At 41.1% G+C, this 25157-nt stretch overlaps 2 protein-coding genes and 2 long non-coding RNA genes across 5 annotated transcripts in view; 2 read left to right on the forward strand and 2 right to left on the reverse strand.

The window, feature by feature from the left end:
• Positions 1 to 858: 858 nt before the first annotated feature.
• Positions 859 to 15808, forward strand: shprh (SNF2 histone linker PHD RING helicase). 2 transcript variants are annotated; one of them, XM_034857524.1, is made up of 30 exons: positions 859 to 1022; positions 2169 to 2762; positions 3149 to 3278; positions 3368 to 3592; positions 3874 to 3952; positions 4392 to 4542; positions 4759 to 4858; positions 4953 to 5212; positions 5310 to 5954; positions 6563 to 6814; positions 7017 to 7095; positions 7243 to 7406; positions 7554 to 7810; positions 8064 to 8185; positions 8423 to 8511; positions 8751 to 8843; positions 9002 to 9109; positions 9429 to 9571; positions 9657 to 9830; positions 9934 to 9996; positions 10077 to 10302; positions 11283 to 11420; positions 11957 to 12058; positions 12181 to 12252; positions 12856 to 13044; positions 13327 to 13419; positions 13518 to 13604; positions 14627 to 14805; positions 15037 to 15117; positions 15238 to 15808. In XM_034857524.1, the coding sequence occupies exons 2-30, from the start codon at positions 2178 to 2180 to the stop codon at positions 15332 to 15334; spliced, it is 4983 nt and encodes a 1660-aa protein (XP_034713415.1). In that variant the 5' UTR covers positions 859 to 1022; positions 2169 to 2177; the 3' UTR covers positions 15335 to 15808. The 2 variants fall into 2 exon arrangements, with proteins under 2 accessions (XP_034713415.1, XP_034713416.1); XM_034857525.1 differs by lacking the exons at positions 859 to 1022; positions 2169 to 2762; positions 3149 to 3278; positions 3368 to 3592 and having other exon boundaries at positions 3874 to 3974.
• The window catches only part of LOC117935385, a 19750-nt gene continuing 7141 nt past the window's right edge, over positions 12549 to 25157 (reverse strand). Inside the window, exons 2-3 of the long non-coding RNA XR_004654747.1 lie at positions 16269 to 16272; positions 12549 to 12559 (exon numbers count right to left, since the gene is read on the reverse strand). This is a non-coding gene — a long non-coding RNA (uncharacterized LOC117935385). The remainder of the gene's footprint in view (positions 12560 to 16268; positions 16273 to 25157) is intronic.
• si:dkeyp-110a12.4 (alpha-tectorin) lies at positions 16321 to 23110 on the forward strand. The gene is made up of 9 exons (XM_034857527.1): positions 16321 to 16888; positions 17824 to 17912; positions 18052 to 18156; positions 20282 to 20442; positions 20842 to 20977; positions 21488 to 21582; positions 22113 to 22275; positions 22503 to 22623; positions 22753 to 23110. The coding sequence occupies exons 1-9, from the start codon at positions 16801 to 16803 to the stop codon at positions 22926 to 22928; spliced, it is 1134 nt and encodes a 377-aa protein (XP_034713418.1). The 5' UTR covers positions 16321 to 16800; the 3' UTR covers positions 22929 to 23110.
• LOC117935387 overlaps positions 21487 to 25157 on the reverse strand; it is a 5138-nt gene continuing 1467 nt past the window's right edge. Inside the window, exons 2-3 of the long non-coding RNA XR_004654748.1 lie at positions 22733 to 22945; positions 21487 to 21589 (exon numbers count right to left, since the gene is read on the reverse strand). This is a non-coding gene — a long non-coding RNA (uncharacterized LOC117935387). The remainder of the gene's footprint in view (positions 21590 to 22732; positions 22946 to 25157) is intronic.

The following is a 25157-nucleotide window of genomic DNA, read 5'->3' on the forward strand; positions in this document are numbered from 1 at the left end:
TCAAATTCTTCGTCAGGGGGATGTTTCCGACAATGTAGCATCGATGAATGGCATTACTTGTGCAAGTGCACATGGGAAAAAGGTGGCCATGTGAGGAGAGCTGTTAACCTGAAACCTAAAAGATAAATATAGAAGGTCTATGTGGAGCGGATGGTTGTTTTTTCACCTCATGAAAAGTGTGAAGAGACCGGTCAAACTTCCCCTGATTCGTCCTGCTGCGTCGTGCCTGTCAGTGACAGATGCGATGCACTTACATTGAGCCGCTGCAGCCGTTAAAGGATCACACTCTGCCGCCACCGTGTGGCGGATAACAGTGCGAACAGATAACTGCGCCTGAACCATAGGCCTGAACAAGGAGTTTTTTTTTTTTAATAAAACTTTAACAATAAAAAACTTTACGGTTGTTAGGTCACGTAAAATGTTATGACAATAAAGCTCGCTCAATAGCTGCTGACGATATATTTTACCTCGTTTTAAAAACTTTAAATACGAAAATAATTACACATTTTACGATAGTGGAAGAAAAAACAAGGTAACATATAGCATCTGTATTAAAAATTAAAAATTTCGAACACAATTTCAATAAAAAAAGTTTATTTATTTATTTTTACAGTTTATTTTTTAAACAAAACAATATTTTTTTTTATTGGTTTTAAAAAAATAGAAAGGCGCGAGTAGGTTGCAAACTAAACAATGTGCCCAGAAAATATATAATATATAAATTATAATATGGGTGGGTAGAAATGTTGCCACTTGTACTTAATCATAAGTACTCATATTAAAAAAACAGACAAATAAAAGTAGCCTTCTAAACTACCTAAAGCCTTTATTTTGTCATCAAAAAACAAATCCCCCCCGCTATGACCTCACTTCCTGTCTTTAAAAATGGCGAACAGCAACATCAGAGTCGATGAGAGCGGTGTGTTTCGGCGACCATCAGCCTGATTATCTGGAGCTGTTGGGACTGAACCGACTTCTGATGCAGCGATAGCAACCACATCGATGTGTGGGAGGCGTTCAAAGTAAATCTGATTGTTTTTATCATTTGCGTGTTTGCAACGAAGCCATCAAATCCGCAGCCACACAGCCTGGCAGCGCTTTCATTGTGTAACAGTGGTCATGTTTCTCAGGGACCGCTGCCTGTTTCCAGGAACCAAACAAACTTTCCCCGACAGGAAGAAGGGAACATGTTAGAATTGCTTTTCTGAGCCATTGTGTGTTAGCGAGCCAGCGATCGGAGTTAATGTGAGCCGTGTTAACTGATTAACTCGGTAGATACACTGTAACTACTTTTTCTGTCTAGTTTTGGAAAATGTAACAGCAGCTCTGTTAATAGTCCCCAACATGGGGTTCTTGGCCCTCCTAAGGGTCCCAAGATAAAGCTAAGGGGCCGTCTGATTAAAAAGAACATCTATTTCACTAAATAATGCTTATGTTTGGACTTTTTTGTAAATTACTAACCACTTGTACTTTTTCAGGTGTATACAAATCTAAAGTCAAGTCAAATACTGTGAAAAGGAAAAATAATAATTAAGCTATTACTACTAAAACTATTACTAATAAACATTCAATTACAAGTTAAGGAGGGAGGAACAAGCTGAAAACCAACTGAACTAAGCCAAATGTTAGCGTTAAATTGTTTAATGTATCAATAAAGTTTGTTGATATGTTGAACTAGTCATTAAAAAAAAGGACAGACCAGCACTCCCAATTCGATTTTAATTTCCACTCAAACAGTTTGGCCAAGATACCCTTCGTTGGCTTATATTCCCGCAATTTCACAATCAATAATTCACCAAGAATTAACCCCAGCTGTCTATATTGATGGTGAAACTGGGTTAAAAATCAAATCTAATTGGAGTGCTGTCCTACACTTCCCTTGTATGATCTACACAAAGATCCAGCACAAATCTCTATTAATGAGTTGAGTGCATTGTGTCTAACTTCTTTTTTATGAAATATTAATATTGAAATCATTCCGATGATTATAAGCAATTGCTGTTCATATATTGTCAATTTCAGTGAGCTCTAAGGATATCCGTTTTGTGTTAAAAGAACTTATGTTGTCTACCAGATATAGATATTTGTCATACAGTGCTGCTGTTGTAGTAATTAATCAATTTACAGTAGAATTACTTTTGTTTACTCTTTATTTGCTTTCCGTGTAGAGTTTAACCATGAGTAGCCGAAGAAAGAGGGCCCCTCCTGTGAGGGTGGACGAAGACGCCAAAAAGAGGTTAAACTGGAACATGCTGGATGACCGCAAGAACGAGGAAATCCAGCTCGGTGAGCAGACACCGACCTGCTCCATTTTTCCTGTCGACCCTCCTCCCAGGAACTCCTCTCTCTCTACCCCTGAGGGTGTCCCGGAGGCTGCCTGCAGCAGCTCTGTCTGTGTCCCAGAGGAGCCTCCAGGTACGTCCGCAGACAGCAGCTCTGCCTCAGCCTCCCTGGCCCTCAGTGTGGTGCCGGCTTTGAAGCTGGGCCACAGCTGGAAGGCGCTTATCGGGGAGTTCAGCCTCCGGCCGGCTTGGATCCCTTCTGACTGTGAACTGAGAGCTTTGGTGCTCCACAGGATGGGTGAGCAGCTTCGCCTCAGCTACGGCGGCTGTGATGACAGCTCAGGGCTGCAGTGGAGTGCTGAGGAGGACGTCTGCAAAGCGGAGTGCAGCCTTGGTGGGATCCTGCTGGAGGACCTCGACTGGATGCAGAAGAGGAAGGTGGTGCAGCTCTGCCACCAGGCCAAAGAGAGCTCAGTCAAGGTATGAAGGTATTTCAGAGAGGATGGAACGGAGTAAGTAAGAGTTACTTCCCTGGTGAACTGCAAGATGCTGTACGTGTGTAGATTTCGTTTGAAGAACAAATGCTGCCTGAGAATCATTTTTATAAACATGACTCTTAACTTCAGTGCTCGCCCATAAATGAACTATGTTGGCGCCAGGTTTAGGTCACTAAACATAACCACAGATGGTTTGTCACTCTCCAGTTTATTCTCTCTCTGTTGTCCCAAGCAGCCACGTCCATGGTCCCAGTCTCTTGTTGAATTGAAAATCAGCTTACCTGCTCATTATGTTGGGATGGCAAACAGTCATAGTTCTGTGGTTCACAATATTTCTTCCATCAGCTGTTGTTTGTCTGCATCTGGCAGGTGGGGATTTACTTGCTGGAAACTGGGCTCGGGAAGCCGGAGTACCTCAGCGAGGGAAACGCTCGGATGAAGAAAGCTAATCAATTAATGCAGAAGTTAATGGAGTATTTCTACGATTTCATTATCCCCGGTAAGGGTCTAATCCTAATGTCTAACGCATCCTATGATCCCAGTTCTCAGATTAAAAAACTTGATTTCTCTGCTTTATATCCTTTGTAGAAGTTGTAGTGAATGAGAATGAGGAGGAGGAATGTGACACTGACCTGGAGAGGCAAAATGTGGAGGAGCTCTATGATTACGTCAGACATCTGCACCAGAGAGAGAGCCAGGAGGTGACATATGACGTTCAGGACAACGCTCTTATTCCTGTTCTCAGACCCTATCAGAGCCAGGCTGTCAACTGGATGCTGAAGAGAGAGAAATACAGGAACACTACGCCTAAAGGTAATCACTTCTTGTCTGGCACAACTGTACACTGCTGCATTCTCATGAGATGTAAAACTTTGAAATTTAGGATGATGCTGAAGGAGATTAGGAGTGCTAGTGGTTTTTCACTTATCACTAATCATGCACACACTTTACTGCCTTGCTGAGCACTGCTGAAATGCAGATTCTAGAACTTGAGTAGTGCCAACAAGAGCAAAGTTCCTGTAGTGGAAAAGAACTACGTTAGGACTGTGACTGTTATGTAATTGAGACTGTCAGTATTTCCCATTTCTTTGCAGAACAAATTCTGCATTTCCTCTGGCGGGAGGTGATCACTTTGTGCAGCAAGAAGTTGTTCTACAATCCCTTTACCGGATGGTAAGAACTTGAATGTTGACAGGTCAGTTCACTTAAATCACAAAAAACATATTTTTCTATCTTCCCAGACAAATTGATTCAGTTTTATGTGCTGAGGATTGAACAAATCTTGTACATTTTATAAAGTATTTTTTAAATTCTTTGAGCAGCACAAGTGAACTTCCATTCACCTCTATTGTGTGCAGCAGAGGTGTCTTAAGCTGGTACCTCAAAACCTTGGCAAATAAAACAAAAACCCAAGTGCATGGATAGATACCACTAGAGGTAACTGGGAAAATATGTCTTTTTGAATTTGGCTGGACTGAGCCTCTTATTTTCTAATATTAATGTCATTTTTTTGTGAATGCAAAGTTACTTCCCTTTTGTTGTAGTTTCAAGGATGAGGTTTTTAGCACTACATGAAAGTGTTTTTAGTTCCACTCTCTTTTCTTTCTTTCAGCCTATTACGAGAGTTTCCCCTGGCAGGTGTAGAGTGGCCTGGTGGGATCTTGGCTGATGAAATGGGGCTGGGAAAGACAGTGGAAGTTCTGGCTCTCATCCTGTTTCACCACCGACAGGACGTGGAGCAGGAGGCCCTCACCCTGCCGGTGGTGAGGATCAGCAGGCAGCTACAGTTACAAATACACAAGTTCACCTTTTCTTTCCCTCTTTTACCTTCACCCTATTGGTGCCATGGATGATTAACAGTCATATATTCATATATTGTTGGGGACTTTGTCTGCTTTTCTATTTATTTTAATATGCTCTGCATTGACATCATCAGCTACTTTGTGAGAATGATTAATCGTTTCTCTTTGGTCTTGCAGGGGAAATCCGTGAATTATTTCGTACCTCCTCCTCCCCTAGAGAAAAAGGTTATCCGCTGCAAGTCTGAAGTTCAGCCTAAAATGAAAGTGTCTTACCCAAGTATGTCACTCACCGTCCTCTCGGACGTCACAGCTTTTAATGCCACTGCCGTTTGATTTATGTATTTTACACAAATCTGGTTGTGTGTGTGCAGCTGTGCGTGTCATGCTCCTTACTGCAATCAAGGCAATGAGATCTGGCAAAGGAGCCTCCGTCAACGCTGTCTTCACCTACATCCGTGCCACTTACGGTTATGACCTCCTAAAAAACCGCAACCACATCAAGAAGATGCTGGTGAAGCTGATCGACGAAGGCCTGGTCGACCGGGTCAAAGGCCGAGGCTTAGCGGGGTCATTTAAACTGGGAAAGAACTACAAAGAGACAAAAAAGACCTCAACGGGAGCATCCAAGTCTGTAAGGGAAAAAAGAGCTTCAAATATAAATGTTTCATGCTACAAATATTACTTGGTTGTATTATTGAACTTTTGTCTCATTTCTTTTCTTCTCGCAGAACTCCAGAAACGCAGAGAGCGCGCCCAGGAAAATGTTTCAGAGACGAGCAAAAGAGAAGGCAGAAGCAGCGCTTCAGAACTCTCTTCTTACAGATGATCTGAGAGATCAGTACTCCCCTGCGTCGGACTGTCTAGAACCAGAGGAGACCGCAACGAAGAAGGAATGGGATGAAAGTCTGAAGAAGAAAGCAGAAGACATGCTGGATCAGTCCAGGACGGCCTTACAGACGACTCAGGATAAAAGTGAGTCAGAAACACAGGACGTTCCCAGAAATGATGAGCTACTTAAAGAAAGAGGAGAATCTCTTCCGCTTGATTCAAAAGAGACTGAAACCCCCACCAGAGCGTCTGTTGTCCCTTTCAACACCCCGGACTACCGCTTTGAGTGCATCTGTGGTGAACTGGGCATTGTTGACTACAAGGCTCGTGTCCAGTGTATGAACTGCCAGCTGTGGCAGCATGCAGACTGTGTTAACTACAAAGAAGAGAGTCTTGAGACTACACCTTTCTACTGCCCTCACTGCCTGGTCGCCATGAAGCCCGTCTCCACCGGTGCCACCCTCATCATCTCCCCGAGTTCCATCTGCCACCAGTGGGTGGAGGAGATCAACCGGCACGTCAGGTCCTCCTCGCTGCGAGTGCTGGTGAGGAAGTTGATAGATATGAGTGGTTTGACACATGTTATCTACAATGTAAAAATGTCACACATCAACATTCTTTGCATCCAAATTACACGTTAGTGCCAATTGTTGGGATGTTGCATTTCCTCTCAGGGTCTGAGAGCACATTTGAGTACCACTGTTTTAATTTCACAACTGCGTACAGTATATTTCTATCATGGATGTTGACACCAAAAGACTCAGATATATAGGGGCTTCTCTTAGAGTGGTGTGTAGACCGGTTCATGTAATTGGTGTGTAGTTTAAATGACGTTCAAATGCACAGTTAGTTGCCATAGCTAATAAATTTGAACTTATTTTGCCAAATGTGATTACAAATTGATGACGCTCACCTTTAGTGAGATTTAATCTTGTCTTTCAGTACATTAAATTCCAAGACAGTTGTATTTGTGCATAAACCTATTTTTATGTTCCTCATCTCGCCTGCTGAAGTGTCCTCTGAGGGCAACTTGACTTGTATTCCTTATCAAAGAAAGTACACACTCCCATTTCAACTTGCATTGTCTTGCACTTCCAAAAGGCTCAAAACAGTTCCTCCTAAAGTAGTAATTGATGTCATTTCCTTATCCCAGGTTTATCAGGGTGTGAAGAAGCATGGATTCATCCAGCCACATATGCTCGCTGAACAGGATGTGGTCATCACCACCTACGACGTGCTGCGGTCAGAGCTCAACTACGTGGACATTCCCCACAGCAACAGCAAGGATGGACGTCGCTTCCGCAACCAGAAGCGCTACATGGCCATTCCCAGTCCTCTGGTTGCTGTGGAGTGGTGGCGCATCTGTCTGGACGAGGCTCAGATGGTTGAATGTCCCACTGCCAAGGTGAGAATCCAGAAATCAGTACCTGGAAGTGGTTTGCTTAGTTATACTAGAGGATAATGAAGCAATTTGGGGTTCATAGGTCAAAATACCACATTGATATACATGTGTAACTTCAATCTTATGTATTCATGGGCTGTTTGTGAGATGGCCGACTGTGTGTTTAGTACAACTTTGTTTATGCTCCCTTATCATTTACTGTCAGGCTGCAGAGATGGCTCTACGTCTCGCATCTGTCAACCGCTGGTGTATCAGTGGCACTCCAGTCCAGAGAGGCTTAGAAGGTAAAACCAAAGAAATCATTAGTCATACAATTATCAAAGCAGGCCTTGAATAAGCGGCTCTGCGTTTGTTCTCTTTAGACTCAACAATGTTTAAAAATCATCAAAACCAGAAAAAAACTAATCTCTAACCTGATGTTTTCTTTGAAGATCTGTACGGCCTTGTACTTTTTCTGGGAGTTGACCCGTACTGGGTAAAACACTGGTGGGACCAGCTGCTTTATCGACCTTATCGCCGTGGAAACACAGAGCCGCTGTACAATGTAATTGCTCAGTTGTTGTGGCGATCAGCTAAAAAAGACGTCATTGATCAGGTAGGACAACAAAAGCTCTGATTCTCAGTTTTAGACATCATTTTGACGTAAAGAATCCCTAATAAGTTGATCAGAAAGGTTTTAATAATGATGTTCCAGAAAATGTAGTTCAGTTATGTTCAATGATCTGCTCTGTTGCTTTTCCAGATCCAGATCCCGCCTCAGACAGAGGAGGTGCACTGGCTGCACTTTTCCCCCGTCGAGGGACACTTCTACCACCGTCAGCACGAGGTCTGCTCCCAGGATGCTCTGGCCAAACTCAGGAAGATATCTGACTGGAGGCTGAAACTTGGCAGCCTCGACCGCCGCACCGTCCACACCATCCTGGGCCCGCTGCTGAGGCTGCGTCAGGCCTGCTGCCATCCCCAGGCTGTGAGGGGGGAGTTCCTGCCCCTGCAGAAAAGGTAGCTGATGTATTATATTATCAAGGCGCTCGTAGACGAGAGGAACGGTCCTTATCTGAAGGCAGCTGCAGCGGTTAATTAGTAATCTAGATGGACTAAATAGAGTATCACAGAATTAGTAGGGGTAATAGACCACAGCAACCATGTTGTCAATTATACAACGTGTAGTTGTGTTTATTTAAAGTTGACCCATTCTGTGTCATTTGTGCTGGAGGGTTTGTTGAGTGGGTTTGTCTGTGCCGTGCCTCCCCAGCACCATGACGATGGAGGAGCTCCTTAAGTCCCTGCAGAAGAAATGTCGAGTGGAGTGTGAAGAAGCTCACAGACAATTGGTGTGCGCTCTCAATGGTCTGGCTGGAATACACATCATCAGAGGTATAACACCCCACTTGTGGTCTTCTGCTCCCAGTTTCCCATGGGAAATCAGTTCAAACACAACACAAGCCATGATCTCGTCTTTGTGTCTCGTTTTGCACCGAGATGTTTTGTCACGGCAGGGCTCTGTAAGGCAGAGTGCACTAGGGTGTTTTGTATAGCACATTTCATCAGCTTTACATGTGACGGACATGTTAAGTATCACTAATAACCACCGTCTCCTTTGCCACCCCGCAGATGAGTTTGTAGAGGCAACAGAGATGTATAGAGAAGTGCTTCGTTCATCAGAAGAGCACAAAGGCCGGCTGAAAACAGATTCATTACAGGTATATGGCCTCATTCCATTTCCATTTCTCTTTCACGTCTGTGATTAACATATGAAGGGTTTCGTTTCTGAGGACAGACATCATCCGACAAGAGATTGTGACACAACTGACACTAGCTTGTAATACTACCTTCCTGATGGGTATTACATTTTTATTTCTAACCATTATGGATAGGTAATAAATTGCGAGTTTATGCAAAAATGTCTGGCAACTTGTCTTTTTTTGTTTTATTGTGACAGCGACTTCATGCTACCCACAATTTGATGGAATTACTCAGCGCAAAGCACCCTGGGATACCTCCCACGCTAAGAGATGACAGACTAAGTGAGGAGGTAATTCATTTAACGCATTTACTACAATAAGGAATGTGTCAATTTAGGGTATAAACCTGTGGTGCCCTTTTTTTTGTATCATTTTTTTTATTTTTTTTATTTTTCATTTTAAGAATGGCTATTGAAGTTGGCTTTTATCATTCTCCGTGTCTCTGCAGGCGGAGCAGCTGCGGCAGCACTACATGACCAAATACGACTCTGAGGTAGCAGACGCCCATCAGGCTCTGCAGCCGGTGCTACAGAATATCAAAGAGCTGAAACGCAAAGTGAGAGAGATTTGTTATACACTAAATATGAATAGAAATACTGCACTATGTATACCACTATGTTGTTTAGGAGGGCTAAGTCAACGTCTGTGGACAATATACATCTAAACCAGCCTAACCAGCCCGGGTGCAAGACAGCAACGCTTTTCCTACTGCTGGAGGGGTTTGCGTGGTGTCACCCCAGATGTTCAGAAGAAAAGTCTTTTGGTCCTTTGTCTTTCACAGTATTCTTCATTTAGGACATGTTCTCCATACTACTGTTTTTAAGATGGAACTAAAAACTTATTTTCTTCCTATGCTAAACTTTCTCTCTTTCAAGGTGAAGCTGAATAATCCCTGGTGGCTGGATGTTATCCAGAAGGCGATCCGCTGCTCCACTGACGACGACCTGGTGTCTCGCATTAAGAATGAGCTGACTTCCAGCTACAAACAACAAGCCAACAAGCTCACCATGGCAGAAAAGTAAACTGTTTATGTATCGAAAAATAAGGTGATAGTAAGTATTCTTACACAACTGTGATAAAAGATAAAAGGGGTTTTCCTGCAGGTTCCGCGATGCCTGTGGTCTGCAGTTCCTACTCACCACACAAATGCAAGATCTGATGAAATCCCAAAAGACTGTGCAGGACGCGGTGAAGAGCCTCGAAGGTCCGATTTCAAAGAAAGTGATTGATGAGGTCACCATTTGTCACCTTAGACCTATGAGACTGCCACTCAATAAGTGAGACTTCAGCATGTTTAGCATCATTTTACTAGTTTAAAGCCTTGTTTTACCTTAAAATACGTTTTATCATAACCAATAATTATTTCTTGTCACATTTTAGTTGTGTTTTTTGCAAAGCGGATGTACTTTTCATTGATTACGAGTCCAAGCTGTTTTCTCACACGTAAGTAGAGTCATATTCTAGACTGTCAAATTTCATGAAAAATTAATTGTTGATTTATGAGTAAAACAATTCCCTTACAGGGTGAAGGGTCAGACGGCCATCTTTGAAGAAATGATTGAAGATGAAGAGGGGCTGATGGACGACCGTCTCCCCACCACCAGCCGAGGTCTGTGGGCAGCCAGCGAGACTGAGCGCTCGCTCAAAGCCATCTTGTCTTTTGCCAAAGTTAAACGCATGGACCCGGAGTTGGTGGAGGAGGGTAACACTTTCATGGAGCTGTTTGAGTACTGGAAGAAAGAGTACAAGGTTTGCACACACTTTTTCAACTCCACTCTTCATTTTCAAGCAAGGCAAGAATAACCTATTTAAATAGCCAAGGTCTCAGTAATAACAGATTTATTATTCCCTCCTCTTCCTCTGCATTGAAACTTACAACTGTTGAAGGACACAATGGGCCCTACTTTAACGATCTAAGCGCACGGCGTGCGGCGCCTGGCACAGGTGCGTTTAGGGCATGTCCAAATCTACTTTGCTCGTTTGACGGTGAAAGAAAGGGTTCAAAAGGGTTGTACTTAGTGTCTTCATTAATCATAGGTGTGTTTTGGGCGTAACATGCAATAAACCAATCAGAGTGTCATCTCCTGTTCCCTTTAAAAGCCAGGCGTGTTTTTACCTTGCCGCATTGCTGTTATGATGCCGGATTTGCACCGAAAGATTTTTCTTTTTAATCTTCTGCATGTGTGCACCTCCCTGTAAGACCAGCCCAACCACGGGCGCAAAGATGGGCGCAGTTGCATTTGCTATTTAAATGACGTGGGCTCTGGACGGGAAATGCAACTGTGTCTGTCTTAAAATAGCAAAGACACTTGCATCGGGCTTTGTGCTGCGCAGCGCCGGGTGCAACATAGGGCCCACTGTCTCTTTGTTTGAGACAAAATGTCGAGAAAGGTTTCCAAACACATGTTGGTTATATAGTGCTTGCTCTTGTTGGGAATTGTTGGGTTTCTGTAAATAACATCCACTATATAAATAAAATTGAATTGGATTTCATCGTTTATTTTCCATTTTGTAAACCATTATTAAGTATTAAAAGGATCCTGAGGCACTGTCGTAAATGCAGAAATAGATTATGTTTTCAGAGTATGAGCTAGAAAGCCAGAAATCTCAACAGCTGGTATATAAATCATTGATAGATTGGTATTTATCAACTATCAACCTCTGGCACAGTGTCAGTGCCAGTATTAGAGAAACTGAGAGGAGTGAAAGCTACCTCTGTCCCTTCCCAGGTGCTGCATGAGTACTGGATGGTGCTGAGGAACCACGTGTCGGCCATCGATGAGCTGGGTATGGCTACCGAGAGACTACGTGTGCGTCTGCCCGATGAACCCAAGCCCAAACTGCTGCACATCATTGAGCCACATGAGGTCAGTTGACGTCAACACAACATCTTCTTATTAGAAATTAGAACAACATGGTAATGGCTGTGTTTAAAAGTCACCAAAAAGTATATCACAAATTTGCTTCAAGGGGTTTTACACACTACAAAGCTTATTACACCCTCTGTCAGAAAACTTCCCCAAAAATACCTTTAAAGTAATCATCGAAAGTGTGTCTGTGTTTACTTACTTAATTTCCACTCTGAAAACTAATCATGATTTAATTTAGTTTGGGATAATTTGAGTGATTGTTTCACACTGAACTGCTGTGTAATTTATGTAATACATGTGCTGACTAATCATGGTAAAGTCAAACTATTTGCCCCTGAAATAAACATGAAGGTATTATCGCTGGTTTGCTTCGAATCTATAAACTGTTCATGGACTAACTAAAAGCTCAAGCTTGGCCTCTGACCCAGTATTGGGCACCATTTTTTTTTTCTGAATGTTTCCAAGGATGTAATATTCCACCTTAAGTCTTTCTATTGCGTTCCTGACCTCTGCCCTTGGTTGTTCGCTTCCAGGTGGAGCAGAACAGACTGAAGCTTTTGAACGACCAGGCCATGGCCAAGTCTCAACTCCAAAAGAAGCTTGGCCAGTTTCTGTATCTCACAAACCTGGAGAAGGTCATTTACAATTTTAAGTGACTACAAAGTACAGAAATTCTTTCCCAGCTCCTTCAGAGACGTAGTATCTCAAACTGTGTGGTAGTATCTCACTCCAAATAACATACATGTCTTTGTTCCAGTCCCAGGACAAGTCTACTGGAGGGCTGAACCCAGAGCCGTGCCCCATCTGTGCCCGGCCCCTGGGACAGGAGGTGAGCATTGTTTAGTTGTGAGGAGTATTTTATTCAGTATTTTATGCATCATCTCTGCTGTCTGTTGAGTTGACTATCTTGATACGCCGGTTTAGCTTTACAGTCTGTCCTATCAACATTGGCAGGGACTGTAGTTACATCTAAACTACAGTTGACTAAAGCTTCGTCCTGCAAAATCTTTTTTTCAAGATTTGGCATTTGGTTGATATTGTGTGTGCTGTCAGGCATCTGTAAAAACATCTTTTGATGATAGCGATGTGCCTGATGCACCCAGGAAGTCTGCAAGTTGATGATTTGCCTTCTTTGGCTTCTCATTGCGTAAGATTCATAGTTAAAGTCTCTATCAGTTACAGTGTTAAATTGATTGGCTCCAAGCTAGACTTAAGACCTACAAAGCCCTTATAGGCGCACACTTAAGTTGACACAACAAGCTCTTCTCACAGCTCCACAGGTTTGTTACAAGTATGGCCAATACTTCTTTGTTTTCTTATAAAAGTAACTGACTTAAATGACCCTGGCCTTTGTTATTTGATGTAATCATTATTTTATCTCCCTTTGTTTTATTTTTTACAGTTTGATTTTAAGACTGTCTCTCTTTTCCAGTGGGCAGTGCTGACCTGTGGCCACTGCTTCTGCAATGAGTGCATTGCTATCATTGTGGAGCAGTACAGCGTGGGCTCAAGGCGGCGTTCCATTAAATGTGCCATCTGCAGGCAGACTACGTCCCTCACAGAGATCTCCTACGTGTTCACCACCCAGGCGTCCAGTCAGGACCAGGACATACCGGTCAAAGTCAGTCAGCAACACCGGGAGTTGTATTTTTTTATTAAGTTATGGCTGGATCCAGATGTTGTGATTTTTTTATTTGGGTTCCACCTGGCCTTTTTGCCCAAAGGTTGTTAGATGGATTTGATAGCTCAACTCAATGTTCGAGATGTTATTTATGACTATAACTAGCACGTATCAGGAGGTTATACTTTGATTTGTGACTTGTTCTAATGTATGTAATTGTAATTAAACATTTTTTATTACTTTAACACTATAGCCTAATTTTTCTCTTCCTGTGTTGGTCAGGGAAGCCACTCTACCAAGGTGGAGGCAGTAGTGAGAACACTTAAGAAGATTCAAGTGACCGACCCCGGGGCCAAGTGTCTCGTCTTCTCCACGGTAACCGTAAACTATCCCCGCTCTGGAAGATAGAGATTTATTTTGATGATATCGAGTTTGGATGTGACCCAGATTGTTTCCTTTTCTCTCCTGGGCAGTGGCTGAGTGTCCTGGACATCATTGCCAAGGCCTTGTTCGACAACAACATGGAGTTCTCTCAAATCAATGGGATTCACAAATTCCAGGTTTGAATTTTCACTGTCACTATTTCTAAATATGTTTACCACACTTAACCACTGATGCTTTCCCCCACAATGTGCAAAACAACTACCCCAGGTGGGGTTTTGCAGCTTAGGGACAATGCACTTGTCACAGAAAACTTCTCTTAAGAGATTTACTCGTGCTTACTTTCTAAGTTGACATTGATGTATGTCCTCCACCAACATAGCAATTCTCCAATATGCCGTTACACACAAACACATCATTCCCACGACTTTTAAAAAAAAAAAAGTTAGATATATATTTTCTACACATACCCTTGGCATAAGAAAACAGGCTAACCATATAAATATGGAAATCCTAGGTCCAGTCCACCACCAATACATTATTTAGTTTTTTTGCCCAAGGCCATCTCCATTGGACATTTAATAGAAAACCTTTCCAAACTTAGTGAGATTCCATGCTAATAGACGGACTGACAGACAGATGGACAAATATATAATATATAAACACAATGCCACCTCATTTTGCTAGAGATGAAAAGCTCACATCTGCAGCTTAATTAACCATAGCTTTATTATGATGATGGAGTTCTAAAAACAATGCCAACTCCAATCAATTACCAAGTTTTATTTTATTTTTTTAATTGTTGATCAAAGTGTTTTTTTTTCTTATTATTTCAAACTAAGAATTTATCTAGAGTCACCATGCATTAAAAAACCGTGGGGACTACATTATGGTGCCTTGTGATTTTACTTTCGTTTCAGAGGTTTCTGAGGTTCTGAGGTTTCTTCTCGTTTTCTGTAGTAACATTTGAAGGTTAAACACTGAATACTTGTAGTTTCAGAAGGTAATATATATTAAATACAGCAACATGTCTGCTATCAGCAGATTCCATATGGAGTTCCAAAAAACGTTCCAAAACTACGTTTAGATTGCTGTATTGAAACGTATAAGAAATCCCACACATCTTGAATGTAAACAAATTAAGTGCATGCCAGAAATCACTTGAATGTGTCTAAGTAGATCACTGACCTCAATGTTCCAGGAGAATCTTTGCTCCTTCAAATACGAAGAAAAGATCAACATCCTTCTCCTTCCTCTCCACACCGGCTCCAATGGTTTGAACATTATCGAAGCAACTCATGTGTTGCTGGTGGAGCCGATCCTCAACCCGGCTCACGAGCTCCAGGCCATAGGCAGAGTGCACCGGATTGGCCAAACCAAGTAAGAAACACAGAGTTACGTCTGTAGCCAACCGGGAACTTTCCCAGCAGTTTTAACCTGCAAAAAGACATATACATACAATTAGTTTTTTCCATAGCTGTCATATTTTTGGATTTGGAGGTTATGGCTTCATTTGTGCCTATTATCTGTACAATATTTACTTTAATGTTAAACATGTGCCTCCAATGTTTTGTACATTGTTTGAGTTCTGTTGTTTTCTCTGTCCACTAGGCCAACGTTTGTCCACAGATTCCTCATCAAATCCACCATTGAAGAGAGAATGCAGGCAATGCTGAAGACAGCAGAGAAAAAGTAAGAATAGTAACAGAATATAGTCAATTGTCCTTTTGACATTTTTGTTAAAAGCCATAAATATATAGGCGGATGTTTACATTCAAGGGTTAGAGGTGACAGTTTTTTTTTTTATTCTAGTCACACCAGCACTACCATGAAGCACTCGGAGGCTGCCGTACTGACAGTAGCCGACCTGGCTGATCTGTTTACTGAAGACACAGAACATCTGGAGTGAATCTGAACATCTGGATACACAAGGAGGATTACCTGCTGAATAAACACAGGCAAATAGAGCTCACTCTTTACATAGTGGTGATAGAAGCACTCTAAATTTTGCACAACTTTTTTATATACTATAAACATGCTAATGTTATCAAATACATTCCCAAAATTATATTTTATCAGATCACTGACAGCAGACTACAACAGGTCTCTTAATTGTATTTGCATTTTACATTTTTCAGTCTCTTTGGAGTATTTGTGTATTTGGCTCAATTGTTGTCATAGGTGTAACTTGTACAATGACAGACTGTACAATATTGTTGCTTGTGTTAATCGAATATTAGTATATGCATTTATATACAACTTCACTGTAAGTTAAGTTGAACATGGGGGGGGGGGGATTCAGATGATCATTCACATGATATCACAACTTTCAGGAAATAAAATGTACGTTGGTGTCGGTGCGTCAACCGGTTCTGACCAGCTCTTTTTGTCCAGTGCTTTTATTGTGCTTTATATCTATGTAGTAAAAACCGGTAGCAGGAAGGAAGCCATTGACCTTAACTCAGTTTTACTCCTTTACAATTGAACCATGAGTGAGAGATTGTCTTCTCCCAGACAATCTTCCTAAAGCTATTTGTCTGTTGAAAACAATGACAGACCATTCAGCCTAACACTTACGCCTGTCTTATTTGCAAGACAAAAAGCACAAGACTCAGGGTCTTGGAGACTAATCTTGTAAATTAAGCTCATAAAAGTCTAAAAAAGGGTAAGACGTTTTCTGTCTCTTGGTGGCAATTATGTCATTGTTTTCATATAGTACCACTTACAAATTGTTTAGCAAAATGTGTGTTTTTATAACATGTCTCCTGTTCTTTTGAAAGTGATTTCAAGGTTTATTTTATTTGAGTTTTTTACGGCCTCTTCCACCACACACATACACTCACAGGCCTTTGGCTTCGTGACTGAATTGCCCTCGACTTGTAATGACCTTCTTTTTGCCTGACTGACTGGGATTCCCGCACCACTAAAGATTTTAAAATGTCCAGACAAAGGATGTAGGCAACAAAGAGTGCTGGCCCTGCACTGTTGTTCCTCTTTACATGGTTACCAGATTTCTTGTTGCTCCCTGTAGTAAGAAACAGTTGTAAGATGTTAAGTTGTAAGTTACTAAGAGCACATCGCCGCAGTAGGCGGTAACATACGTGTTACCTTGGACTCCTCTCAGCTCCCCCTATTCATTTGCGGAATCTCATTGTTGGTGGGGACATCATTCAGGCTGGTGTTTTAGGTTCGGAGGGAGGCTCCCAGTTCATTAGAGCTGCGTTTCGAGGGTTGGAGTAAGAAAGGGGTACTACGTCTTGTGGTGACAGCGAGCTGTGGTGAATAGTCCCCAGAAGATTCACAGAGTTTCGGGGAGAGGGCCAAAAGGCAGTGGAGTGGCGAGCTGAGAGAAGCCAGAGGTAGAGTCCTTGGAAGATGGCACCTGTCAGTTTGGTTTTTGCCTGGTTACTGTTCACCATGAGGATGGTCACCTCGACAGTGTTTCTGGAGCCGGAGGAGGAGGGTGAGCTCACACCTTATATCACACACCCGGGAATGAAGTGTCAACCGTCAAACAGACTGTTTTTTTCATTTTTATGTTTTAGGAAAAACATACTGTAATCCTTCAAGAAGTCTAAATTAAAGTAATCTTTCATATTGTCGGTTATTGGTTTAACATGGGCTTCTCTGGCTTTGAAATGTTGTTTCAGAAGGGACCATTTAATGCTCCGTTTCAAATATAAATTATTTTTAGAATTTTTAATGTGTTTCTAGTTTCTTTCACTGTCGCAGCAGTATAATTTGGCATTATACATTTAGCAGTGGTGAAAGAAGTACTCTTTTCTGAACTATTCAGATCTTTTATTAGGTAAAAGTAGCAATACAATTAAACCAAGGCAAAAGTCCCATTCCAAATCTTACTTAAGTATCATGAATAAAAGTACTCTGCAGCAGAATGACCCTATCCAACTCATGGTATTATATATCATATTATTGGATTATTATTAAGCACCATTTTAATGTTGGTTGAGGTGGAGCTAGTTTTAACCACTATATGTATACCAAGGGGTAGTTTAATCTACAAAATACATCACATTTTAAGAATACATCCTATGCTTTTTATTTAAAATCTTATTTTGAAAAGTAACCTTAGCTGTCAGATAAATGTAGTGGAGTGGAAGTATAAAGTAGCAGAAAAATGGAACAGTACTCAAGTAAATGTACTTAGTTACATTCCACCACTGACATTTAAATATTGGTGGCTGGACTTTGTGTGTAAAATATACGGATTGTCTATGAGAATTAACATATGGCACTATAAATATCTGTACTTTGAGTCTAGGAGAGACAATGGTAGAGAACTCAACGTTTAAAAAACCACTGCATCCAACATCTCTTCATATTATCTGAAAGGATTTTTCGGTGAGATTTAATCTGTTTTTAAATTTTTTCTATTAGAGCTCAATGAAACTGTCATTTGTACCAACGACCATATGGAGGTTGTTATTCCAAGTGCTTTTTTCCTCAACAAAGTGCCTCCAGTTTATGTAAGTGAGCACAAAAAAAACTCAATGTATTTTCCCTCAATGTAGACATTCCCTAGTACTGATATTCTAAATTATTTGCAGTGCGCTTTTGCTAACTAATTAATTTCTTTTGTATTGTGTTTGTTTGTTTTTTGTTTAGATTTGGGATTTGCATTTAAATGATCCAGAGTGCCGAGGCATTGAGGTCGGAGATGACTATGTTTTCAGCATTAAGACAAATCTCTCTGACTGTGGAACAGTAATGGTATGTCCTTCAATCTTTTGTCCAACATTGCATAAACGTCTACGACAACTTCTTTATCTGGCCTAAGAGTCTAACTAATCAAATGTTACACGTGAACGCAGACATTTAGAACAACCCTTTACAAAATGATGAATACAAACTACACTTGGTATCTCCATTATTAACAACATTAAGATCCCCATCATATAAATTACCTATTTTACGATGTCTAAGGTTGTTGTGGAAACTGGCCCCCCAATCAAGATTGGTTTACTGTCAAAAAAAGGAGCTTAAAAAAACAAGTTACAAAATAACTCTAATATGACCAGACACTTTTTTCTATTGTGACGTAAATGTGGACTGTGAGGCTCTGTGTTCAAATGGGTACTATGGAATTAGCTCATAGCAAGTATAATAAGATGGTCAGAGAAAGGCAAATACAAAGCCCAGATAGAAATGGGTGAAGAGAAAAGAAGGGGGAAGGAAGGAGTGGTGTGAATTTCAAGAAAGAAGTGTGGCGTTGTTCCTTTTTCCCTATAACAACGCAGGACCTTATTTAAAGCAGCAAGGGGACACTGAATGGCCTCGTAGTTCTAAATTATCAGGATTTACATGGAAATGATTATTTGTTGATGTTCACTGAGTAGGAAAGCCATAAATCATCGGCCAACTAGCCTCCTGATTATTTGAATCCAGCCACTCAGCGATTCAAACTTCGGCAAGGTGTAAATCCCTACTGCTGCACACGAGTGTCCTTGAATTGTTGCTTGGAATGCGTGAAGCTTTTTTCTTGTAAAGCAAGCAAAAGGTTAACACAGCTTTCAACCAGGGAGGAAATCACCCAGTACTCCACCTCAGCAGTTTTACAAGGTTTTCACATTGCAGCTGAGGAAAGTAAAGCCTGCTCCGGATTAGATGGCTGTTGCTAAAGAACAGGAATGCCACAGCTGTCAATCTTGCTTTCACCTTGAACTTAGAACCTTTTTAAACCTGCTGTCCGACAAGAAATGACTGAATTGTTGACTTTAAAGGTCAGCCATTTTTATTTAAACATGACCTCACTCATTTTTCAGCAATAGTTGTGCATTTGTGAGACACGGAGCATACATGTTACCCAGTGAGAAGTGCAGGTGCCAGTGGGGTTCTGTTGTGGCTTAATGAAGACCTGTTGGTCACTGTAGAGACCGTCAGTGGTGCTCATAGTGGGGGGGGGGGGTGTATTTACCAAGACGTAGTAAAAGATGTCTCAAATGTTAGAGCTCAAGGCAAACTATCCTGCTCAGTAACCACAGAAGCCACCCTTCATCTGCGCTCAGACAAACGTTTGACACGACCTTTTCACTCGTCCACATTTTACGCTTTCTCCTACGTCAGCTGCCAACAGTTAAATATTGAACAGTATTGGTGACATTTACAGTGCGTGAAAGTATAACTGTAAAAGTTATAGCTTGGGAATGAAGCTGCATACTGGAACCTCAATTTCATGTGATTCTCACATCTGGAGAATGCTGCGGTTGATGATGAATGATTGAACTCATTTTCCATGCATACATTTCAAACTTTTGATGGTTCTGGGTTTGCACATGTGAGAATTCACTGCTTTTCATGGTCTTATGTTATGACAAATAGAAATTATTTTGGTTTTGGACAAATAAACAATTTCAAGATTTCACTTTAGGCTATTTAGGTGGTTTTTCACAATTTTCTGGCATTTTAGAAATCCTATGTCTAATAAATTAAACAAGGCAATAATCTGCAGATTGATCAATAATGAAGTAATCATTTGTTTCAATAATCTTTTGCAAATACATTGCTGTGCAATGTTTGGCAACATTTAGGCGAGTGTAGATCTGGCCAAGTTGGTGACAAGAATCGCTGAGCTGCCTGAGATTTTCATTGACCAGATTAAAAGAAACATGTAAGAAGAGAAACCCTCTTGGTATGAGAGATCTGCTCTCTTCAAGCTCCCTTTCACTTAACATCCACGCCAGAATTCAGTAGTGGTTCACACACAAAATAGCGTAGTGGATATTATCTATTCTTGTATTGGCAAAAGAAAAAGCTGCTGCAAAAATGTATTGCACTTTGCAATTGAAATGTCTGTTGATTATTTTCCGCGGCCTTTTATATTTGTATCTCTCCTTAGAGCTCAGATGAGACACACATCATGTTCATAAACACCATACACAACAACGATTCAGATGTTATAACCAGAAACTACGTCAACATAACCTTTGTGTGCCGCTACCCCATCAACTACCTGGTCCAACAACCCAACGGGGAAAACATGATTAGAGTTGACATCAGGTAAGTGTTTATTTAATCCAAATTATAATTATAGATACAGTATAACTAGAAGGGCACTCGAAGAACCCAGACCTCCGCCAAGATGCTCTATCTCACAATGTTAATGCAGTGTGAATTTTACCAGTCGGGAACTAATATTTCTGATAATTCCGACCCCACATGATAGCAAATATCTCGCAATGTTAACAAAAGGGAAAAATCATTTGTGTGTCCGCCCTGTTGTTTGGATCTGCTCCAAAATGTAATGAGTTCTTCTTTGGCCCATGGTACACCCTTGCACCAGGTTTCATGCATATCAGGCCTGTAGTTTTTCCAAAATCCTTCTGAGAAACACATTAACAAAAAAGTGGGACCGCCTTGGTTATAACATGTGGCTCCTTTAATCCTTAATCTCTACAGAACCATCACTCTGAACACAGAGGATGGGAACTTTTCGGTGTCGATGTTACTGTACAAAGATGACGCCTTTAAAGACCGATGGACCACTGTGCCGTCACTGACGCTGGATGATGACATCTTTGTAAAGGTTTTTATGGTAAATCACCCTAAATGAAAAAGTCCAATACAAGACGTATTAAAGACGTCAACTGAATACCTACACCTCAAATACATTATGGAAAGCAATATTATGGATTTTGAATGACATACAATCTAAGATTGAGGAAAATTAGGAGTACAAATCTGCTAATAAAGAGTAAAGTACCTGTTTAAGATGAGTCCTGACAATGATTGTGTATGCTGAGCTTTGAAAAACACATTAAAGAGTTTGAAGTATTCTTACTATTGGCAGCTATTTTTGGAGAGGGTTAAGCATGTTGTTACACGATGTTAAGCAATATGTTCTGTGGCAAGCAATGAAGGAAATCTAACACTCGACCTGTGACCAGATAGTAATTTGAACAGTGCTCCTCTTCTCTGTCATGTTGTTATAACGTCTTAGTACAGCTGTTGTTTACTTATTATGATTCATCATTTTGTAGCCCAGTATGGAAAAGAAATTACCTTGCGTAAGGAATGACTTGACTGTCCTCCCAACCATGCTCAGATACCGGCTCAACTGATGCTGCGTATGGAGAGATGCTGGGCTACACCAACCAGTGATCCATACAGCAATATTCAGTACACCTTCATCCGGGACAGGTATACCCTGAAAATGTTTCACAAAGGCCATTTTATCATTTTAATATGAGCAAATAGGGAAGAGAAAAAACAAATCTTCTAGTGGAGCCACACACACACACACACACACGCACGCACGTACGCACGCGCACACACACACCTCTGCTGTTGAAATCTGAAATATAAGAATTTGTTGCTCAGAGAGCTGGCTAGACAACTACTCTCAAGGCCTGGTCATCCTGTCTGAGAGGTCACGTGCATGTCAGTTCAACAGCTGTGCATGTCCTTGACAACCAGGCAGTATTTGGTACCGTTAGCAGCAGCAGGGCAAGGAAATGCACACTGATTTCAAAATGCCACAGGGAAAAGAAAATACAAATCTGTCTCCAACTGTGTCAAATAACTTAAGATAGTATTTACGTTATTTCTAAGCGTTGGAATTCATCACAGTCATGAGTTGAGATCTGTTCCTTGCCTCTACAGTATTTCATTCTAGATTTAAATCTCACTACCATCAGGCCTCCCTGACTTCTTTGTCTTCCTTCCCATAGCTGCCCGGTGCTGTCAAATGAACTGAGTGTGCTGAAGAATGGCCAGGGCCCAGAGGCCATGTTCAGGATACAAATGTTCAAGTTTGTCGGCAGCTCTTACACCAACGTCTTTCTCCATTGCAATGTCCAGATCTGCCACAACACCCCAGGGCTGTGTCAGCCTGTGAGTGAGCTCATGCAACACCCATTCCTCACACTGGTAGTCAGAGGGCAGTTCAGAGCCACTATGTGCAGCTTATGTCCTTAATATAGACCCAACGGCCTAGAATTGTTTTTCAGCCATATAAGCTTGTAGTTAAGCTGTCCTGATGTGAAATCTGCACTGATCGACATTGAGGCTTGTAGTAACTGTGTTTCTTTTCACGTTTCACTCATGTATTTGCCACACAGAACTGTTCCGGTGATGGTGAAGAAGATTTAGTCAGGCTACGGAGGGACATCCCTCTGTCTCATACAGTGTCTTATGGACCAATTAGACGACTACTAAACGATAGTGAAAAGCCCAATCTGAGTAAGTGTATTTCATCTCTGTAACTCATATGGATCTTTAGCATTCCAATCTTCTAAGAGATTCCAGATACTTTAAGTGTATAAAATTCATAGGCAAAGTGTGGTTCCACCTGTGTCCTTTTCTACGTAGATGCAGGTGGAGTCCCTCCTGTGGAGACCTTTGTCCTCGGAGGACTGCTGGTTGTCTTGCTGCTGATCACTGGAGTGTTTGGGAGGCTGTGGCTTCGATCCAGACGTTTCTACCCAGCGCGGGAGGCGCAGCTCACCCTGTCCAACATTCACCACATCTCAGAGGTGGCCTCATGAATCAGGGGGTCAGGGATCTTTTTTTTGTAAAGAAATGGACACACAAACACATTAACATGTACAAATACAAACACACATGTACAGGTGTCATTTATGATAACAATGAATTCTTCCATGTTTTTTTTCTTTATAGAATGATTTCTTGAATTGTAAGAAATCAACTTAAATAAAAGGTTTCCTTCCAGTGTGTTCCCTGTGTATTTATTCCATTGGTGAAAAAGTGCATTTACTTGAGTACTTATGTACCAGTTTGAGGTACTTCACTATTTCCATTTTATGCTACTTTATCCTTCTGCTTTGATACAGTTCAGAGGGAAATAATGTTATTTTTAGTCCACTACAACCATCAGACAGGTATAGTTACTTTATGTGTAAAATCTGAATCTAAAACGCATATGATCAGTTTGGAAAATACGGTGTACAGCTGTTGTTTACTTATTATGATTCATCATTTTGTAGCCCAGTATGGAAAAGAAATTACCTTGTGTAAGGAATGACTTGACTGTCCTCCCAACCATGCTCAGATACCGGCCCAACTGATGCTGCGTATGGAGAGATGCTGGGCTACACCAACCAGTGATCCATACAGCAATATTCAGTTCACCTTCATCCGGGACAGGTATACCCTGAAAATGTTTCACAAAGGCCATTTTATCATTTTAATATGAGCAATTTGGGAAGAAAAAAAAATCTTCTAGTGGAGCTATTCATTGACACTTACGCATACATACACACACACACTCCTGCTGTTGAAATCTGAAATATAAGATTTTGTTGCTCAGAGAGCTGGCTAGACAACTACTGTCAGAGCCTGGTCATCCTGTCTGAGAGGTCACGTGCATTTCAGTTCAACATCTGTGCATGTCCTTGACAACTTATGGTCATTTTGTAAAATACCATACAAAATAAAAGTGTTTTTTTATAGATTAAACTACCCAAAAGTGTTTGATTTGTTTAATTGATTTACATAACAGTGTAAAGGAAGGTTTCTTCTATATTTCTTAGTATCAAATATTGTTATATAAAGACCGGAACACACTGTGTGCTAGTCTGTCTTGCAATGCTTTCTGACTTCCCTACTCTGTCTGTGGCACTCAGTCCAAAACCCATTTGTCTGAACTTCTATCATATATAACTTTATTTTACAAACTCATGGTCCAGGCAAAAAATGTATATATAACACATTACAAGAGGGGTACAAACAAACATACAGTCATACACACATATACACACACACACATACATGCATACATACATACATACATACATACAAACAAATGGCTATGCCTAATAATAAAAACAGGTACAGATGCGTGTTTCCAGAGTTTGGAGGTATATCTGGTATCACTAAGTGCAGGGTTGATTATAGTGGTTCAAATTTTATTCTTTGACTCCGTTAATCGGTATATGAATCTGTACATAAAATTCCTAATCACAGCATGGAAGGTGGGAACATTACGAGTCATAAACAAATGGCTAGCACTGGTCCATGTTGGACACTTCAACTAAATTCTAAGTGCATCATTATATGCCACTTTTCTCTTATTTATCTTTGCTTTACTGTAGCTGCACCATAACTAAGCTGCATAAAGTGGAGTACAATATGCTCTGAAAAGAGACGTTTATCTTCATCAGAACACATCTGGAATTTCCGTTTTTACAAATATATAGTTTTATTTTTTATTTAAAAAAAGGTATGTTTTAAACAGCTGGACAACATTTTTAGCAAATGTTACTCAAACAGGAGTTCATTGTTGGGGACTATTTCAGCTATGAATGACTTGCACATTACTGAATATTTACAGCACTATGACAGGGTATTTGGGATTGACACAAAATAATATATACTGCAATGTTCATAAATAATATCTTCCGGTCTGCATACTTCCACCTACGCAACATTAACCGCCTCCGTCCCTCCCTTACCACTCACACTGCCTCCTTCCTTATCCGCAGCCTCATCACCCCCCGCCTTGACTACTGTAACTCCCTTCGTTTTGGCCTCCCTCAAAAATGCCTCCATAAACTTCAACTTCTTCAGAACTCAGCAGCTCGTGTCATCACCAGAACCCCGTCTTTTCATCATATAACCCCTGTCCTTCAGAAGCTCCATCGGCTTCCAGTTCAATTCAGAATACAATTTGAAATCCTTCTGCACAATTTCAAAGCCATCCATAACCTTGCTCCTCCATTTCTATCTGAACTCCTTCACATCGCCCCCCCCCCCCC

This window comes from Etheostoma cragini, chromosome 20 (assembly GCF_013103735.1).
Source record: "Etheostoma cragini isolate CJK2018 chromosome 20, CSU_Ecrag_1.0, whole genome shotgun sequence".
Taxonomy (NCBI): Eukaryota; Metazoa; Chordata; class Actinopteri; order Perciformes; family Percidae; genus Etheostoma; species Etheostoma cragini.

Coding starts and splice junctions, on each gene's coding strand:
- shprh (XM_034857524.1), top strand. CDS start 2,178: ATGAGTAGCCGAAGAAAGAGGGCCCCTCCTGTGAGGGTGGACGAAGAC. Junction 5,213..5,309: donor CAACGGGAGCATCCAAGTCT/GTAAGGGAAAAA, acceptor TTCTTCTCGCAG/AACTCCAGAAACGCAGAGAG. Junction 10,303..11,282: donor ACTGGAAGAAAGAGTACAAG/GTTTGCACACAC, acceptor GTCCCTTCCCAG/GTGCTGCATGAGTACTGGAT.
- si:dkeyp-110a12.4 (XM_034857527.1), top strand. CDS start 16,801: ATGGCACCTGTCAGTTTGGTTTTTGCCTGGTTACTGTTCACCATGAGG. Junction 17,913..18,051: donor ACAAAGTGCCTCCAGTTTAT/GTAAGTGAGCAC, acceptor TTTTTTGTTTAG/ATTTGGGATTTGCATTTAAA. Junction 21,583..22,112: donor TACACCTTCATCCGGGACAG/GTATACCCTGAA, acceptor TCCTTCCCATAG/CTGCCCGGTGCTGTCAAATG.